The following is a 14,755-nucleotide window of genomic DNA, read 5'->3' on the forward strand; positions in this document are numbered from 1 at the left end:
TATCATATATGATATTATATGATATTTGGTAACTAAATAATAATGTTCACTAAGTACATAGATAAACTGAAGAAGGCTTTTTAAGTAAAAACAAATTATGAATTATGTAAAATCTTCAGGTCAAAATACCTTTAAAAACACACATTAAATTAATGTCCTTTTATAAGGCAGGCAGAAATATGCTAAACATTTTATCTCTTAGTGATAACTCCTACCCTAGCATGCAATTTGGCAGCAAGAAAATGATAGATATAATGCGTGTGTATCTCCTAGCATTCATCTGTCATCATTACTTCTTTGTCCATACTATAGATTATATCAGATCAAATCCCTAAAATGGAAGAAGCCAAAAACCAAAGTTTGGAGGAAGACTTTGAAGGACAGGCCACACATACAGGTAAGAAAATCTAGAAGAAGAAAAATATTATTAACATAAATGTGGAGATCTCTAATGTTCTTACTGCCATTGTTCAGCATAAAATTTAAATAATACTTTTGAGTGGTTTGATGGAATCATCTAAAAAATATTTGGGAAAATTAATGTGAAATCAAATACACTTAAAGTAGTTTTATTTAGATGTCAAAGAATGAGAAAAACACTAATTATTGAGAATCTCTTCCTGCGCAACTATCATAAGACCTATCTACACTATAATTAAGCTCTTTCTTCTCTTATGTTCCCCACTATGAACTTTTCCTTGCAATCGTAAACAACAGCAGACCAAAAGGTAAATAGTTTTTCATTTTTTGAATCTGAAAAAATAAATGATAAAACATTCTGAAATCAAATGGATTCCAATATTCCTCTAGAAATCCTACCATTTCAATACATTTCCTTTTTTTAAAATTTTATTTATTTATTCATGAGAGTCGAGAGAGAGAGAGAGAGAGAGAGAGAGAGAGAGAGAGAGAGAGAGGCAGAGACACAGGCAAAGGGAGAAGCTGGCTCCATGCAGGGAGCCTGACATGGGACTCAATCCCAGGTCTCCAGGATCTTGCCCTGGGGTGAAGGCGGTGTTAAACTGCTGAGCCACCCGGGCTGCCCTCAATACATTTCATCCAAAACCTGTTTTTCTAATCTGTTAAATTGTAAGGACAATATATATGCCACTACTAAGAGTTTGAAAGTCAAATAGCATGTCAGTTTAAAAGTTCAGTTAGTACCTCTTAGGCCTCTTCACTTATTTTGTATACCTGCAACTAGTATAATATTGTATGTTAACTATACTACAATTAAAAAAATAAATAACATTTAAAAAATAAATAAAACTAACAGTTTAGTTTTTTTTTTTTTAACTCTTTGGAATCTTATTAAACTAATGTTTTCCTCTCTCTCTTAATAACATGAAATGGAGCCTTTAAATTTAGCCAGAAGTTTGATGAATTCACATGCGTACTTGACAAAATGCATAGGAATTCACTTTATAATTCTTTCGTTTGTTTGAGAGAATGAGTAAGCACAAGCAGGGGTAAGAGTAGAGGGAGAGAGACAAGCAGACTCCACACTGAGTAGGGAGCCCCATGGGGGTGGTGTGGAGGCTTGATCCCAGATCTAAAGATCATGACCTGAACGGAAGGCAGGGCAGCCAGAAATTTGTAGCCCAAACAAAGTTGTTTGTTTCCTTGGGATGCCTGGGTGGCTCAGCAGTTGATTGGCTGCCTTGGGGCACAGGGTGTGATCCTGGAGTTCCAGGATTGAGTCCCACATGAGGCTTGCAGCAGGGAGCCTGCTTCTCCTTCTGCTACATCCTGCCTCCCTCTCTCTCTGTCTCTTTCATGAATAAATAAATAAAATCTTTTTAAAAAAAACAACAAAAACCCCTCAAATATGTTTGTTTCTGATGCAGCAGTTGATATCTATTCCCACAGTGATACTTACACAAATTTCAATTGTATAAATAATCATTTTGAAAATAAAAAGGAAAAAATTTTGTTTTTTCTTTTATTCAGGACCCAAAGGAGTAATAAATGATTGGAGAAAGTTTAAATTAGAGAGTGAAGACAGTGATTCAGTTCCACCTAGTAAGAAGGAGATTCTCAGACAAATGTCTTCTCCTCAGAATAGAGATGACAAAGACTCAAAAGAAAGATTCAGCAGAAAGGTAAGGAAAAATCAATAATAAATAAATTACAATGTATTTTTAGTCTAAATGACTCTAAAGAATCACTTTAGAAATATAAAATTGATATATTTCAAAAATATTTATTATAGTATTGTTTACATTGGCAAAAAAAAAATGAAATGAAGTAAATGCCTGTGAAGGTATTCCATATTAAAAAATGTATAGCAGCTATTAAAAGAATGAGTTACAATATATAAGCTGACTTACAGGCAGTTCTGTAATATAAGAAAGCAAGATACAGAGTATTTTAAGTTATATGATCCCATCCTTTAGAGCAATGGGGAAAAAAACCATGTATATGGTTTTTATACCATACATATATGGTATGTATGTGTTTTTACCCTTCTATAATTATATGACCATGTATGCAGAGAAGTATGGAAAGACACTTGATAATATCAGTTATTTCGAAGGGTAGGATTGGTTGAGAGATCTCAACTTCCTTTTCCAAGTAGGAGAAAGCTGGTAAGCAGAATAAGCCACATTTTTTATGATATCATGATTTTTTTTTAAGTAAAATTTTTAAAAAGTCTTACTTATTTACTCGATATATAATATGTATGTCCATGTGATAAGTCAAACGATGTTAATGGAGATTATCTCAGAGTATTAGATTGGTGAAATTTCACTATTTATTACTTCCTTCCTTTAGCTTTTTGGCTATTTTGAATCCTTATAATTATCATGCATTATTTATATAACAATAATTACAACAACAATCATATTAATTTAAAAACCAATAAAGTGACTTCCATTGTGGAATAACTCCCTTTGTGAGTTATTTATCTCCAAACCATTGTATAAGTTGCATATTGATTCTCAATAGACAGACTGCATCTTGGTTCTAGGCTTTTGGCCATTGTAAAAATCTTCAAGTCTAAGATCTTGTTTCCAGATTTCTAGATTTCCTTTACTGAGGCACTATGTGATATGGATGAGACAATTAAATTTTCCCATCTGAAGAATTGCAACACTCATCCCTTTTAAAAAGAGATATGAAGAAAAAATAAATGTAAAAGTATGCCTGTGGGATCAAATTCCTGCCCCCATGGGACATAACAGTTACAAAAACTTTATGAAATAAAAAAATATATGACACAATGTCAGGTAGTACTTACTGCTATGAAGAAAAATAAACCCATATAAGGAAACCCATATCATCAAAGAAGGTATCATTTGAATAAAGGTTTGAAAGTGGTGAAAGAGAAGGCCTTCTTCACCTCAGGAGTGAGATAGAAGTTGAATTGAGAATGGGTTTGGTGTGTCTAAAGAATATAAATTTCTGGGGGTGTCTATGTGGCTCATTTGGTTAAGCATCTGCCTTTGGCTCAGGTCATGATCCTGGGGTCCTGGGATTGAGTCCTGAGTCAGGTTCTCTGTAGAGGAAAGCCTGTTTCTCTATCTCCCCTTCCTCCCTGCTTTTGCTCTCCTTCTCAAATAAATAAATACTCTTTAAAAATTTTTTTTAAGATAATATAAATTTCTGACCAAATTTTCTCTATCATTTCTTTTGTCTATTCCCAGATGAGCATTCAAGAATATGAACTAATTCACCGAGACAAAGAAGATGAAAATTGCCTTCGTAAATATCGTAGACAATGTATGCAGGATATGCACCAGAAGCTGAGTTTTGGGCCTAGATATGGGTTTGTGTATGAGCTTGAGACTGGGGAGCAATTCTTGGAAACCATTGAAAAGGAACAGAAAATCACCACAATTGTTGTTCACATTTATGAAGATGGCATTAAGGGCTGTGATGCTCTAAATAGTAGCTTTACATGTCTTGCAGCTGAATACCCTATGGTCAAGTTCTGTAAAATAAAAGCTTCTAATACAGGTGCTGGGGACCGCTTTTCCTCAGATGTGCTCCCCACACTGCTCATCTACAAAGGTGGGGAACTCATAAGCAATTTTATTAGTGTTACTGAACAGTTTGCAGAAGAATTTTTTGCTGGGGATGTGGAGTCTTTCCTAAATGAATATGGGTTACTACCTGAAAGGGAGATACATGCCCTAGATCAGACCAACATGGAAGAAGATACTGAATAAAGAGTCACTATGTCAAATCTTGTATTTCTCCTTTACAAATTGTACATTGATTTTGGTAGTATCCATATTCCTTTAGAGAACACCAAGTATGGCCATGGCTATTTTAATTTGCGGGGGATAAAAAGATTGATACTAAAATTATTTTATTCAGCATTTTTTAGTTACTTAAGTGCATAGAGGCTTTACTACAAAATATTGTAGTCTTTAGCAACATGTTAGTAGGCAAAGAGGATATAAATAATATTGTGGCAGTTTTCAAAAATTCCTTTCAAGTTATGTGTTGACTTTTTTACTCCTTGTTTTTGTTTTTTTGTTTTTTTCCCCTCAGTGGTGTTATTTGGGCTTTCCAAATTACATTATCAATCATAATTTTGCTTGTATGATAAAAATAAAGTCTTAAGAGGATATAAATTTTCTGTTTGAAGTCTATTTTTTTTTCAAGTACTACATTATCAAGGCCCTAAAAACATTACATAACCCAAAATACAAAAAAAAATCAGTCAGTAAGCTATCTTACATTATATGTATATATATAATATATATAATTATTATTATAATATATATTATATTTTTTTTTAAAGATTTTATTTATTTATTTATGAGAGACACACAGAGAGAGAGAGGTAGAGACACAGGCAGAGGGAGAAGCAGTCTTCATGCAGAGAGCCTGACGTGGGACTCGATCTGGGGACTCTAGGATCATGCCTTGGGCCGAAGGCAGACGCTAAACTGCTGAGCCACCCAGGGGTCCCTATATATTATATTCTTATAAGAAACTTAGAAACATTGCACCACATTGAAGTTCTAAACAAAGTAGTAAAAAAAAAAAAACAAAACAAAGTAGTATTTTTTTTTTAAATACAATGTCAGAAGCTAAACTTCTTTAGAAAAAGGCAGAGTAGAAGCAAGGTCTCTTTATTCTATGGACAAAAGAATATTTAGTAGTGATATTACAACTATCATTTTTAATTGCCTATTATGGGCCAGAATTTTATACATATAATGTCTAATTTTTAACCACAATTCTGCAAATAGATAGCATTATTGCACTTTAAAATGATGAAAATGAAATTTAGAGAACTTCTACTTTTTCCCTTGAAACACTTGGAAACTTTCCTCCTACACAAACAAATAGAAATACAAAATAAAATATAATTTGAAAAATGTGCCATGAGTGAGCTGAAGAGCAAGGTAAAAAACTTCTAGGAGTCTGAATCAGAGAAGGAATTAATGGTGCATGAGAGCTGAAGCACTATATCTCATATTTGAAGACACAGTGCTTGATAAATCATCCAAAATTGGCTCCCAGGGGGAAGTGTGCTTAAAACAGATTTGCTTATTTTCCATTTGTGGACCAATGTTCAAATCAGACAGTTGTCACAAATTCTAGTCTCCACTATCCTAATTGAAGATTTTGTATTTTCTCTTTCCTTAAATCTTTCATACTCCAGTGCAAGCACTTCACCTTCGTCATATTTCATTGAGCAAATAGAAGTTATCAGATGGGCCCCACTTCACCTTTCCGTTTCCAATCTAAAATGTGCACCTGCACCTAAACACTGTTTCCATTGATATTAAGATGAAAGAAGCATCCATGCAACTAAGACCCATGACCAAGCTGTGTGGTAAAGCCAATCCTCTCACCCACAGTCCTTTTTCTACTGCAATTATTTTCCCTCTTGCTGCATCATGTTTCTCCCTTCCTCTATGTCATACTATTCATATTGGCTTGTTAAATGAGTTTTAAAATTGCCCACTTTTAAAATATGCCCAAGTAAGGCACCTAGGTGTCTTAGTCAAGTGTCTGCCTTTGGTCATGATCTTGGAGTCCTGGGATCGAATGCCACACTGCAGCATTGGGCTCCTTGCTCAGCAAGGAGTCTGCTTCTCCCTCTCCTTCTGCTCCTCCTATTCTCTCTCACTCACTCTCTCTCTCTCAAGTAAATCAATAAAATCTTTGGAAAAAACCTCCCAAAAGAATTTTTAAAAAATAAAATAAAATAAAATATGCCTAACTATAATTTAAAATTTCCAGCTATCCCTCAATCTCTACTTTCCTATACAAACACGTCTCTCCAAAGAACTATCTAAAGTCACAGTCTTTATTCTTCACTTCCATTTTTTTTTTCCAGCTGACTCCAGTCAGGTTTTTTATCTCAAGCACTCTAATTATAGTTGCATCAAACTTAGTGACCAATTCTAATTCTTTATTTTATGCTATCTCCTATAAGCATATGTCAGAGCTGACCACCTCCCCTCTTTTTGAGTCACTTCTTTGAAAATACATTCTGCTTTGTTTACTATTTTATCAGCTATTTCTTCAAAGCAGAAATAGTCTTCTTCTCTAAACACTTATTTAGGTAACTCCCTTCTGTCCATAGTCTTAAATAACACTAAGATTCAGATTGCTTTCAAATTTCACATTTCTATTTTCACCTCTCTAGTGTCCAAAATCCTGTGTCTCAAGTGGAGAAAGGGAATGAAGAAGGAAAAAAATGGGAAAGAAAAATAATTTTCTATAATTGTAATAGATATTGGTGATACAAATATGGGTAATACAGGATTCTAACTATGGCCAGTCCCTAACATATAGTCATTTCAATAGGTATTGTTTCTTTTAATGAACCCAAAATTCCACCTTCCATTCTTTTTAAATTGGGAAAGGCATTTTAAATACCTTAGCCTATTTCTAAGTTGATAAATTCTAGACATAAAACAAGGAGGAAAAGTGCCAGGAGAGAGACACGCAGGGTAATTACATATAAAATAAGAAACTTTCAAAAATAGTTCAACATGTTTTCTCCCATCAAACAATTGCTAACAAACTTATTAATCCTTTATAGAGTTCTCTGTCAGGGAATTACTGGACTCAAAAAGCTTTAGCAAAAAAAACAGGATCCTTATATGAGATATTTATAATGAAAACACTCCTTAGAGAAATGACTTTTAGATTGACATTAATTCCATGAGTTGGAAGTAAATACTTAAAAAAATAAATTGATAGCAAGGCAGTGAGGAATGAGAGTGAAATGGGTATCTCTAAAGAGAACAATATTTTAAGAATAAAATATAAGTTCTTAATTACTAATCATTAACTACAATATAGCACAGTGTTGTAGGGCACGGGTAGAAAAGCATAGCTAAGCAGTAAAAGAAGATTCATCTATGGAAAAGAAGAATAAAAATGAATGCTCTGAAAGATTCCTTCAATGAAAGCTTTACTCTTCTATTAACCATGCATTAATTTAAAGTAGAGGGCTAGCAAGCTTAAGCAGGACTAAACTCAGGAATGTATTTAACCCATAATTGCCAAAACAAAAGTAACTAGGTGGTACCTGTGTAGGGAGTAAGTGATGATAGCAACCATTCTCAAAATAAGCATTTGGTGACTAATGAATGCCAGAATGGAGCTTTGATGGTAACACTCATCAGGAAGAGTTGGACAAAAGGCAGGATTTGACTAGAATTTGAAGCCCGCTGCTGTAGAAATCCTGGATTACAAACTCCTCTCATGTAAACACTCATTCTGCTATTATATTTGGCAGGAAGAAAGGAAGAGATCATTTCTGTCTTAGCAAAAGAATGAAGTTTTAAATGTAAAGGTCTAAAATGTCATAACATGTCTCATAACAAACCACCCAAATAATAACTGGAATAGGTTTGAAAGAAGCCAACAGTGTCCACTGTAAAGTAATATTAAAATAATAGGAAAATTTCAGGGAATGGCAAAATTATCTTGCTAGGTGGGAAGCTCGTTCATTCATTTGATCATGAAATATTTATGGATAAGCTGCAATATGCTATGTAGTGTTCTTGACCTTAAGGGGCTTAAGGTAAAAAAAACATACACTTAAACCAACAATAGATAATACCTGCGTCTATGTTTATATCTGTATCCCTGTCTGTATTAGTAGTGGTGATTATCCTGAGCAGTGCTCAGTATCCTGAGTACCAGACTGGTACCAGACTCTCAGGGCTAATTTTGTGATCTTGGGTAAGTTAGTCCATGTCCATATGTCAATTCTTGAGGGGAAAAAAAAAGTTACTTGGCATCCAAATAAAGCTTCATAAGTCTCACAACTCCAAATTTAATATGATGGCCATGACTCTGGTAGGGAGAACAGGTCTAAGTATATAGTACATAAACTCAGTTTTCAATTACGGATTTTCCTTATTTGGGCAATAGTATTTAAAGAAAATATTAAATTAAATTTTATTTTTAATTGAGTTTCTCATCTGTAACAAGTATCAAAGTCTTTTTTATCTTTCAGGGCTTTTTTTCCCCATAGTATACAAGACAATGCTTCTAAAAAATCATTTTCATAAAACCAGGTGTTTTACCCTTGGCTATTTTATTTCTCAGAATGTCCACTCCCCACTCCAATCCCTGAATACATACTAGTTTGTTTTAATCATGTTACCCCAAAAATAATACTTCATTTTTTAGGCTGACATTTATTCATCACTGACAAGACATAATTATGTCCTCTACAGGATTCCTGTTCTAACAAATTAATGCACTTTTAACAAACAATGATAATAACACATGAAAGTGAACTTGCTAGGTAACTTGAATTACAGAGACTTAATACTAATAAACTGTGTAAGACCCACAGAAGTTTAGAAGCAGATAAACATGGCTGTACCTTATATTTACATTTATTAAAAATAAATACAGGGGCACCTGGGTGGCTCAATGGTTGAGCATCTGCCTTCAGCTCAGGTGGTAATCCTGGGGTCCTGGAATTGAGTTTCACATCAGGCTCCTTCTGGGGAGCCTGCTTCTCCCTCTGCCTTTATCTCTGCTTCTCTCCCTGTGTCTCTCATGGATACATAAATAAAATCTTTTTAAAAATAGAAAGAAAAAGAAAGAAAGAAAGAAAGAAAGAAAGAAAGAAAGAAAGAAAGAAAGAAAGAAAGAAGAAAGAAAGAAAGAAAGAAAGAAAGAAAGAAAGAAAGAAAGAAAGAAAGAAAAATGAAGCCATTTTGCCCATCATTTTTCCTACGTTGAGCACTTAAAAAGAAAAGGGATTTTAAATTTTTATTTTGGTGTTTTCATCTTGGTGGAATGGAGAAAACTTTTAAATCACCATTTAACTTTTCTGAAGGAGAAATGGCAGTGAATTGCTATCCATTTGAAAGTAGAGTTATTTTACTACTCTTCTCAGTTTAACAGTAAAAATTTAAAGTAGAAATAGTTCCAAACATAACAATAGTAACAAGAAACATAATGAGGGGCACCTGGGTGGCTCAGTGGTTGAGCGTCTACCTTCTGCTTAGGGTGTGATCCCCGAGTTCTGGGATCGAGTCCCACATCAAGCTACCTGTGGGGAGCCTGATTTTCCCTCTGCCTATGTCTCTGCCTCTCTCTGTGTGTCTCTCATTAATAAATAAATAAAAACTTACAAAAATATGTAAATGATTTAAACTCACTAATTAAAAAGCACATATTGTTAATTAAGACTTTTAAAAAGCCCAGGTACTTGCTATTCAGAACAGATACATTTAAAGTGTAAGGACAACAGAAAAGTTGGAAATAAAATGATGGAAAAGTCATAACAAGCAAATAATTTTTTAAAAATATCACTAAATTAATATCAAGCAATTACATTTAAAGAGAAAAAGCATTATTAGATATAGAAATGGCCATTCTATAATGATAAAATGGGATCCTTTTACCAGGAAGATCTATCAACTTTAAATTTATATGTAATCAATAAAATGTTATAAAATAAACACAGCACAAATTGATAGAATACAGGAGGAAAGCAACTAATCCACCATCAGAGATTTCACTACAGTTCTTTCAATCCTTAACAGATCAAGAGATGCACAAAAAATTCATATCAATGTAGATATTACCCACGTGATTAATGAGCCTGATCTAAGGGAAATATATATAATGCCAAAACCAATAATTAATGAACTAACCATTCTTCTCCTTCTGGCCTACAAAGATGTTCAAAAGTTAATAAATTAGGACATTATAAAGCAGATGACATTTTAGGATCACAATGCTATTAAGTAGAAGTTAATAACAAACATATATATTTGTAACCAATGACATACGCTACTAAATAATTCCTGTGTCAAGAAATAAAATTACACTATAAATTTGAAATTATTAAAATGGAAAAATGATAAAAATACTTCACATCAAAATTTCTGGGATAGAACAAAAATACTATATCCAGAAAAATTTTATTCTTAAAAATATGAACTACAAAAGAAGAAAAAAAGTGACCCAAGTGTTCAACTTAATAAGTTAAAAAGTTAAAAAAACTAAGGTAAACCAATAAAGTAGAAAATTGAGGAAATAAATGTGAGCAGAAATCAATGAAATATAAATTCTACCTATAGATAGAATCCAGAAAGGCAAAAGTTGGTTCTTTTAAAAAAATAAGAGAATAGAGAAGTATCTGCCAAATTGATGGCAAGGGAGGAGCATAAATAATAAAAAACATTAGAAATTTTTTCAAAAAACATTCACCGATAGCTGAGGTTTAAAAGATATGAAACATTATGAACAACTTAATGTCAACCAATTTGAAAATATGCAAATTGGTAAATTGTATAATTTGACTTAAGAAAAACAAAGTCTGAATAATCCTGTAAAAGCAAATAAACCAGAGAGGTAGTTACAAAATATTAACCAGATCCAGATGTGTTTTCAAGCTAATTCTATCAAACTAAGAAGAACCAGATCATTTTATATAGGCTTTTCCAGAGAGCAGAAACAGAATAATCACCAACTGATTTTATTAAACTAAGGTAATCTTGATAGTGTAATCTTCCAAAATTAGAAAAACAGTAAATGAGAAGGGGAAAAATCACAGGCTAACATTATTCATTTAGATGCAAAAATTCTATATTAGGTATTAGCAAATTGAATACAACACTGTATGTAAAAGATAAAATATGACCAAATTAAAAAAAAATATGACCAAATTGTATTTATCCCTAGAATGTAAGGCTGAATGTTTAAAGTTCATGACTACAGATAATTGCTCCTACCCTAGCCTTGCTGTCTTTAGCTGCTGGCATCACTGCCTAGGCTGCTTCTTACCTCCAAGCCAAATAGGTGCAGCTACCAAAATTTCTTGCAGCAGCAATAACTACTCACATAGTCTGAGTGAGTCCTCAATCAATGGACCCAGAGGCCAACCCTCCTCAAAATCACTGAGATTAAATCTTACAGGATACTTAACCTTGAATTCATTACAGGCAACATCCAAAGCTAGAGCTTCCCTTGCCTCTGCGGCCTCCATAGTACCTGCCCACTCCCAACGTGCCATTGCCATAATACTCTACTGCATTGTCTTCTCCAACCCCTTCCTTCCGCTTCCTCTCTAAAAGCACCACTCTTCCCTTTATCTTCAACCTTTCCCCCAAATGTTCCTTCCACATCTTCCATAACTGAAACTTGGTTCTTCAAAGAAGGCATACTTTCCCTTTATCACTTTCCAGTGATTATTCTTTCAAAGATCCAAATATCATTTTTAACACTCTCCTTTACACCAGATCATTATTACTACTTGCCTCTGTAAAAAATTTTATGTACTTTTTAAAAGGCTCATGCTATTTATCTGTATCACTTATCCTCTATTCCTGTAACTGTCAACCGATCTTCTAATCATTCTCCCTCATTTATCAAAAATTACTCTACTCACACAGCCTTCCTTTAATGCTTCAAATTTTATCATATTGAATGTTATCATTATTTTAGCAAACCACCCTTCCATAATCTGGACTTTTTCATTGACTTCCTCATTTTTTTTTTTTAAGATTTTATTTATTTATTCATGAGAGACATAGAGAGAAAGAGAGAGGCAGAGACATAGGCAGAGGGAGAAGCAGGCTCCATGCAGGGAGCCGGACGTGGACTCAATCCCAGGTCTCCAGGATCAGGCCCTGGGCTGAAGGTGGCGTTAAACTGCTGAGCCACCCAGACTGCCCGACTTCCTCATTTCTTGACCTTCAATAACCTACTTCACCTCAGCCATTCACGTCATTTGTTATCTATGTGTTATTTCTTCCCAAATCACTATGCTAGGCATTCTTACTTATGATCACAATCATGTCTCCTTATTTACTTGTCAACTATTACAAAAATTTGAGGTCTTTGGTTTCTTCTAGATCCCCACTGTATTGGTGTTTTTATGTTACATTTCCAATTCATCAAAGCATTCTGTCTCTCCCTCTCTCTCTCTCTTGCTCTTTCCTTTACATTTCTAATACATTAAAGAATTCTCAATCTCCCCCTCTCCCTGCCCCACTTCCATTTCCATCTCTTCCCTTCCTTTTATATTCAGCTTAGATTTCATGGTTCATCATTAAAATAATACCCTTAATATTCTTATCAATATCCTAAATTTTCTAGTCCTTCGGTTTCAACTCCTTTGTTAGAAAAGACCTACAAATACTACTTATTCCCTTTACAAAAAATCTGAGAAGACCGACTACTGGGGGAAAATCACACAATTTCATTCATTTATTGTTACTAACCTCAAATGAGACTGTACTGGTGGTACACTGTCTGGTAATCCCATTGTTTCTTTGCTTGACTTTATCTCCCATTCTTGGCAACAATTCTTTGAAACCTTCTTTATTCTCTTTCTTTACTCTCAGCAGATGACCTTGCCAACTTCATAGACTCTGAAGGTATCACAGAAGATCATCTTCAACTTTCCACTATCAAACCTATAAGCCCATATACACTTGCACCAATTTTCTTCACTCTCTGAGGTATTTATATTAGACATTCCTTCTCTCAAGGTCAATAGCCATGTGTGCTTTAGAGACTATCCTCAGAAATCTTAAACTTGTGCTTTCTTGCTTCTGTACAATTATCCCTCCTGCTTCTACATACTCCTTTTCATTAATATCTTCCCCCTCAATATGTATGTGCCCCACTAACTACGAGGTTTAGCATGTCACTTTCCTGAACCTCACCTCAATCTCTGAATTGTTAAAATGAAAATATTATATAAATTGTAAAACATTATGAGATAGTTTAATGTTACAATTTGTTCCAACCTAAAGATCAAAGGATTAAGTGACTTCCCAAGATGGTACTTCTTAATTACAAGATCTAGGCATATAGTTTATAATTAAAATTTAGAAAATGTTTCCCTAAATAGTGCTAACTTGAAAGCATAGATTATTTTTTTAAACGTTGTTATTTTTGTTCAGATATAGATATTGTAGTCTAGTGTCTTAGCTTACTGGCATTCAGAATTTTAATCGCGGGGCCAAGCAATCTAGTGTATCTACAACTAAATTGGGTTTGACTAAAATAAAACCTAAGAGCTGATTAAACTATCATCATCCATACCATTAAGTTCCTCTTCACAATTCTATTAAAAACAAAAGATCTCAACAAACTAAACAAATTGAGTGAAAGATCTTTTATTAAAAAATCAAGCCTTTTCCTACAGGGCTCTTCGGGATCAGAATTTCATGAGTTCCACAAAACTCTAGCTTTATTTGATGGTGCTAAGTGTGTAAAATGTTTATATTTTTACAAAGATGAAAAGGAATAATCTATTTCTCATAATTGAGACAGGTAATAGCTACTTACTCAAATGTCTATCTTCCTATGTGTCATTGGATACAATACATAATAATGTGCACTGAACTTATATCCACCAAATTTGGACCCATTATCAAATCTTTGCTCTGCTTACACACAAGAGTATTGTAAAAATCCATTGAGATAATGTATGTGAAAACACTTTAGAAAAGGCAAAAGCAGAGAAAACTGTCATTTCTAACTCCACTTTTATCACTTGTCCTTAACCAATAAATCAAAACCCATTAAAGTATTAATTTACCTTTTAATAGGTTATGAAGTGTATGAGAACTCACTGACTACTTTAGTGACTATCAACATATTACAAATAAAATTATTAAGGTCATAAATCAGAACAATTTACTAGATATTTATTATACATTGGCTAGTTTATACTTAGAGAATATTTTAGGTAAAAGCCAAAAACCAAATATGCATTGTAAAAGAGTTTGATTATTCCCAACTATTTTGGTAATATAGTTATGAACCTATTGACCTTTGAATACTAAAGGAGTAGGTAAAAGGGAAAGACATTTATGTACCCACAAAAATGTCAAAACAGAAAAGAGGGAAACAGAGGTCCTAAAGGAAAGGCAGATTGTGGTGAGGTAATAGATGAATTGTATTTTTAGAGTAATAATAGTAACTATTTTCTTAGGGAACTTCTTTAATTCTCTTCTCTCTCACATATTTAAGATTTGATATATACTAAAAATATATGTGTAATAAGTATCCTGTGATGAATGCCATCAATTCTTTCCCTCTCTGCATGTATGTGCTACTTGTCCATTGAGAAGTGAGCCTCTTTTCCCTGTCCTATAGGATCTAATCTGGGCCTGTTTTCTTTGACCGATAGAATACAGACGAATGACATTCTAGGATTTCTGAGCTCCCTTCTTTAAGGAGAAACAATTTCCCACTTCCTTCTTTTTTGAACACTTATTCTGGGGCTCTTCCTTTTTGAATTCAACTACCATACTTTGAGAAACCTAAGCCCTGTGGAGAGGTTATG

General features: G+C 33.7%; 1 protein-coding gene across 1 annotated transcript; it reads left to right on the top strand.

The window, feature by feature from the left end:
- Positions 1-325: 325 nt before the first annotated feature.
- PDC (phosducin) lies at positions 326-4,477 on the top strand. Its single transcript, XM_026001071.2, has 3 exons — positions 326-397; positions 1,951-2,102; positions 3,648-4,477. The coding sequence occupies exons 1-3, from the start codon at positions 337-339 to the stop codon at positions 4,170-4,172; spliced, it is 738 nt and encodes a 245-aa protein (XP_025856856.2). The 5' UTR covers positions 326-336; the 3' UTR covers positions 4,173-4,477.
- The last annotated feature ends 10,278 nt before the right edge of the window (positions 4,478-14,755 follow it).

This window comes from Vulpes vulpes, chromosome 13 (assembly GCF_048418805.1).
Source record: "Vulpes vulpes isolate BD-2025 chromosome 13, VulVul3, whole genome shotgun sequence".
Classification (NCBI taxonomy): domain Eukaryota; kingdom Metazoa; phylum Chordata; class Mammalia; order Carnivora; family Canidae; genus Vulpes; species Vulpes vulpes.

Coding starts and splice junctions, on each gene's coding strand:
- PDC (XM_026001071.2), top strand. CDS start 337: ATGGAAGAAGCCAAAAACCAAAGTTTGGAGGAAGACTTTGAAGGACAG. Junction 398..1,950: donor AGGACAGGCCACACATACAG/GTAAGAAAATCT, acceptor TCTTTTATTCAG/GACCCAAAGGAGTAATAAAT. Junction 2,103..3,647: donor AAGAAAGATTCAGCAGAAAG/GTAAGGAAAAAT, acceptor GTCTATTCCCAG/ATGAGCATTCAAGAATATGA.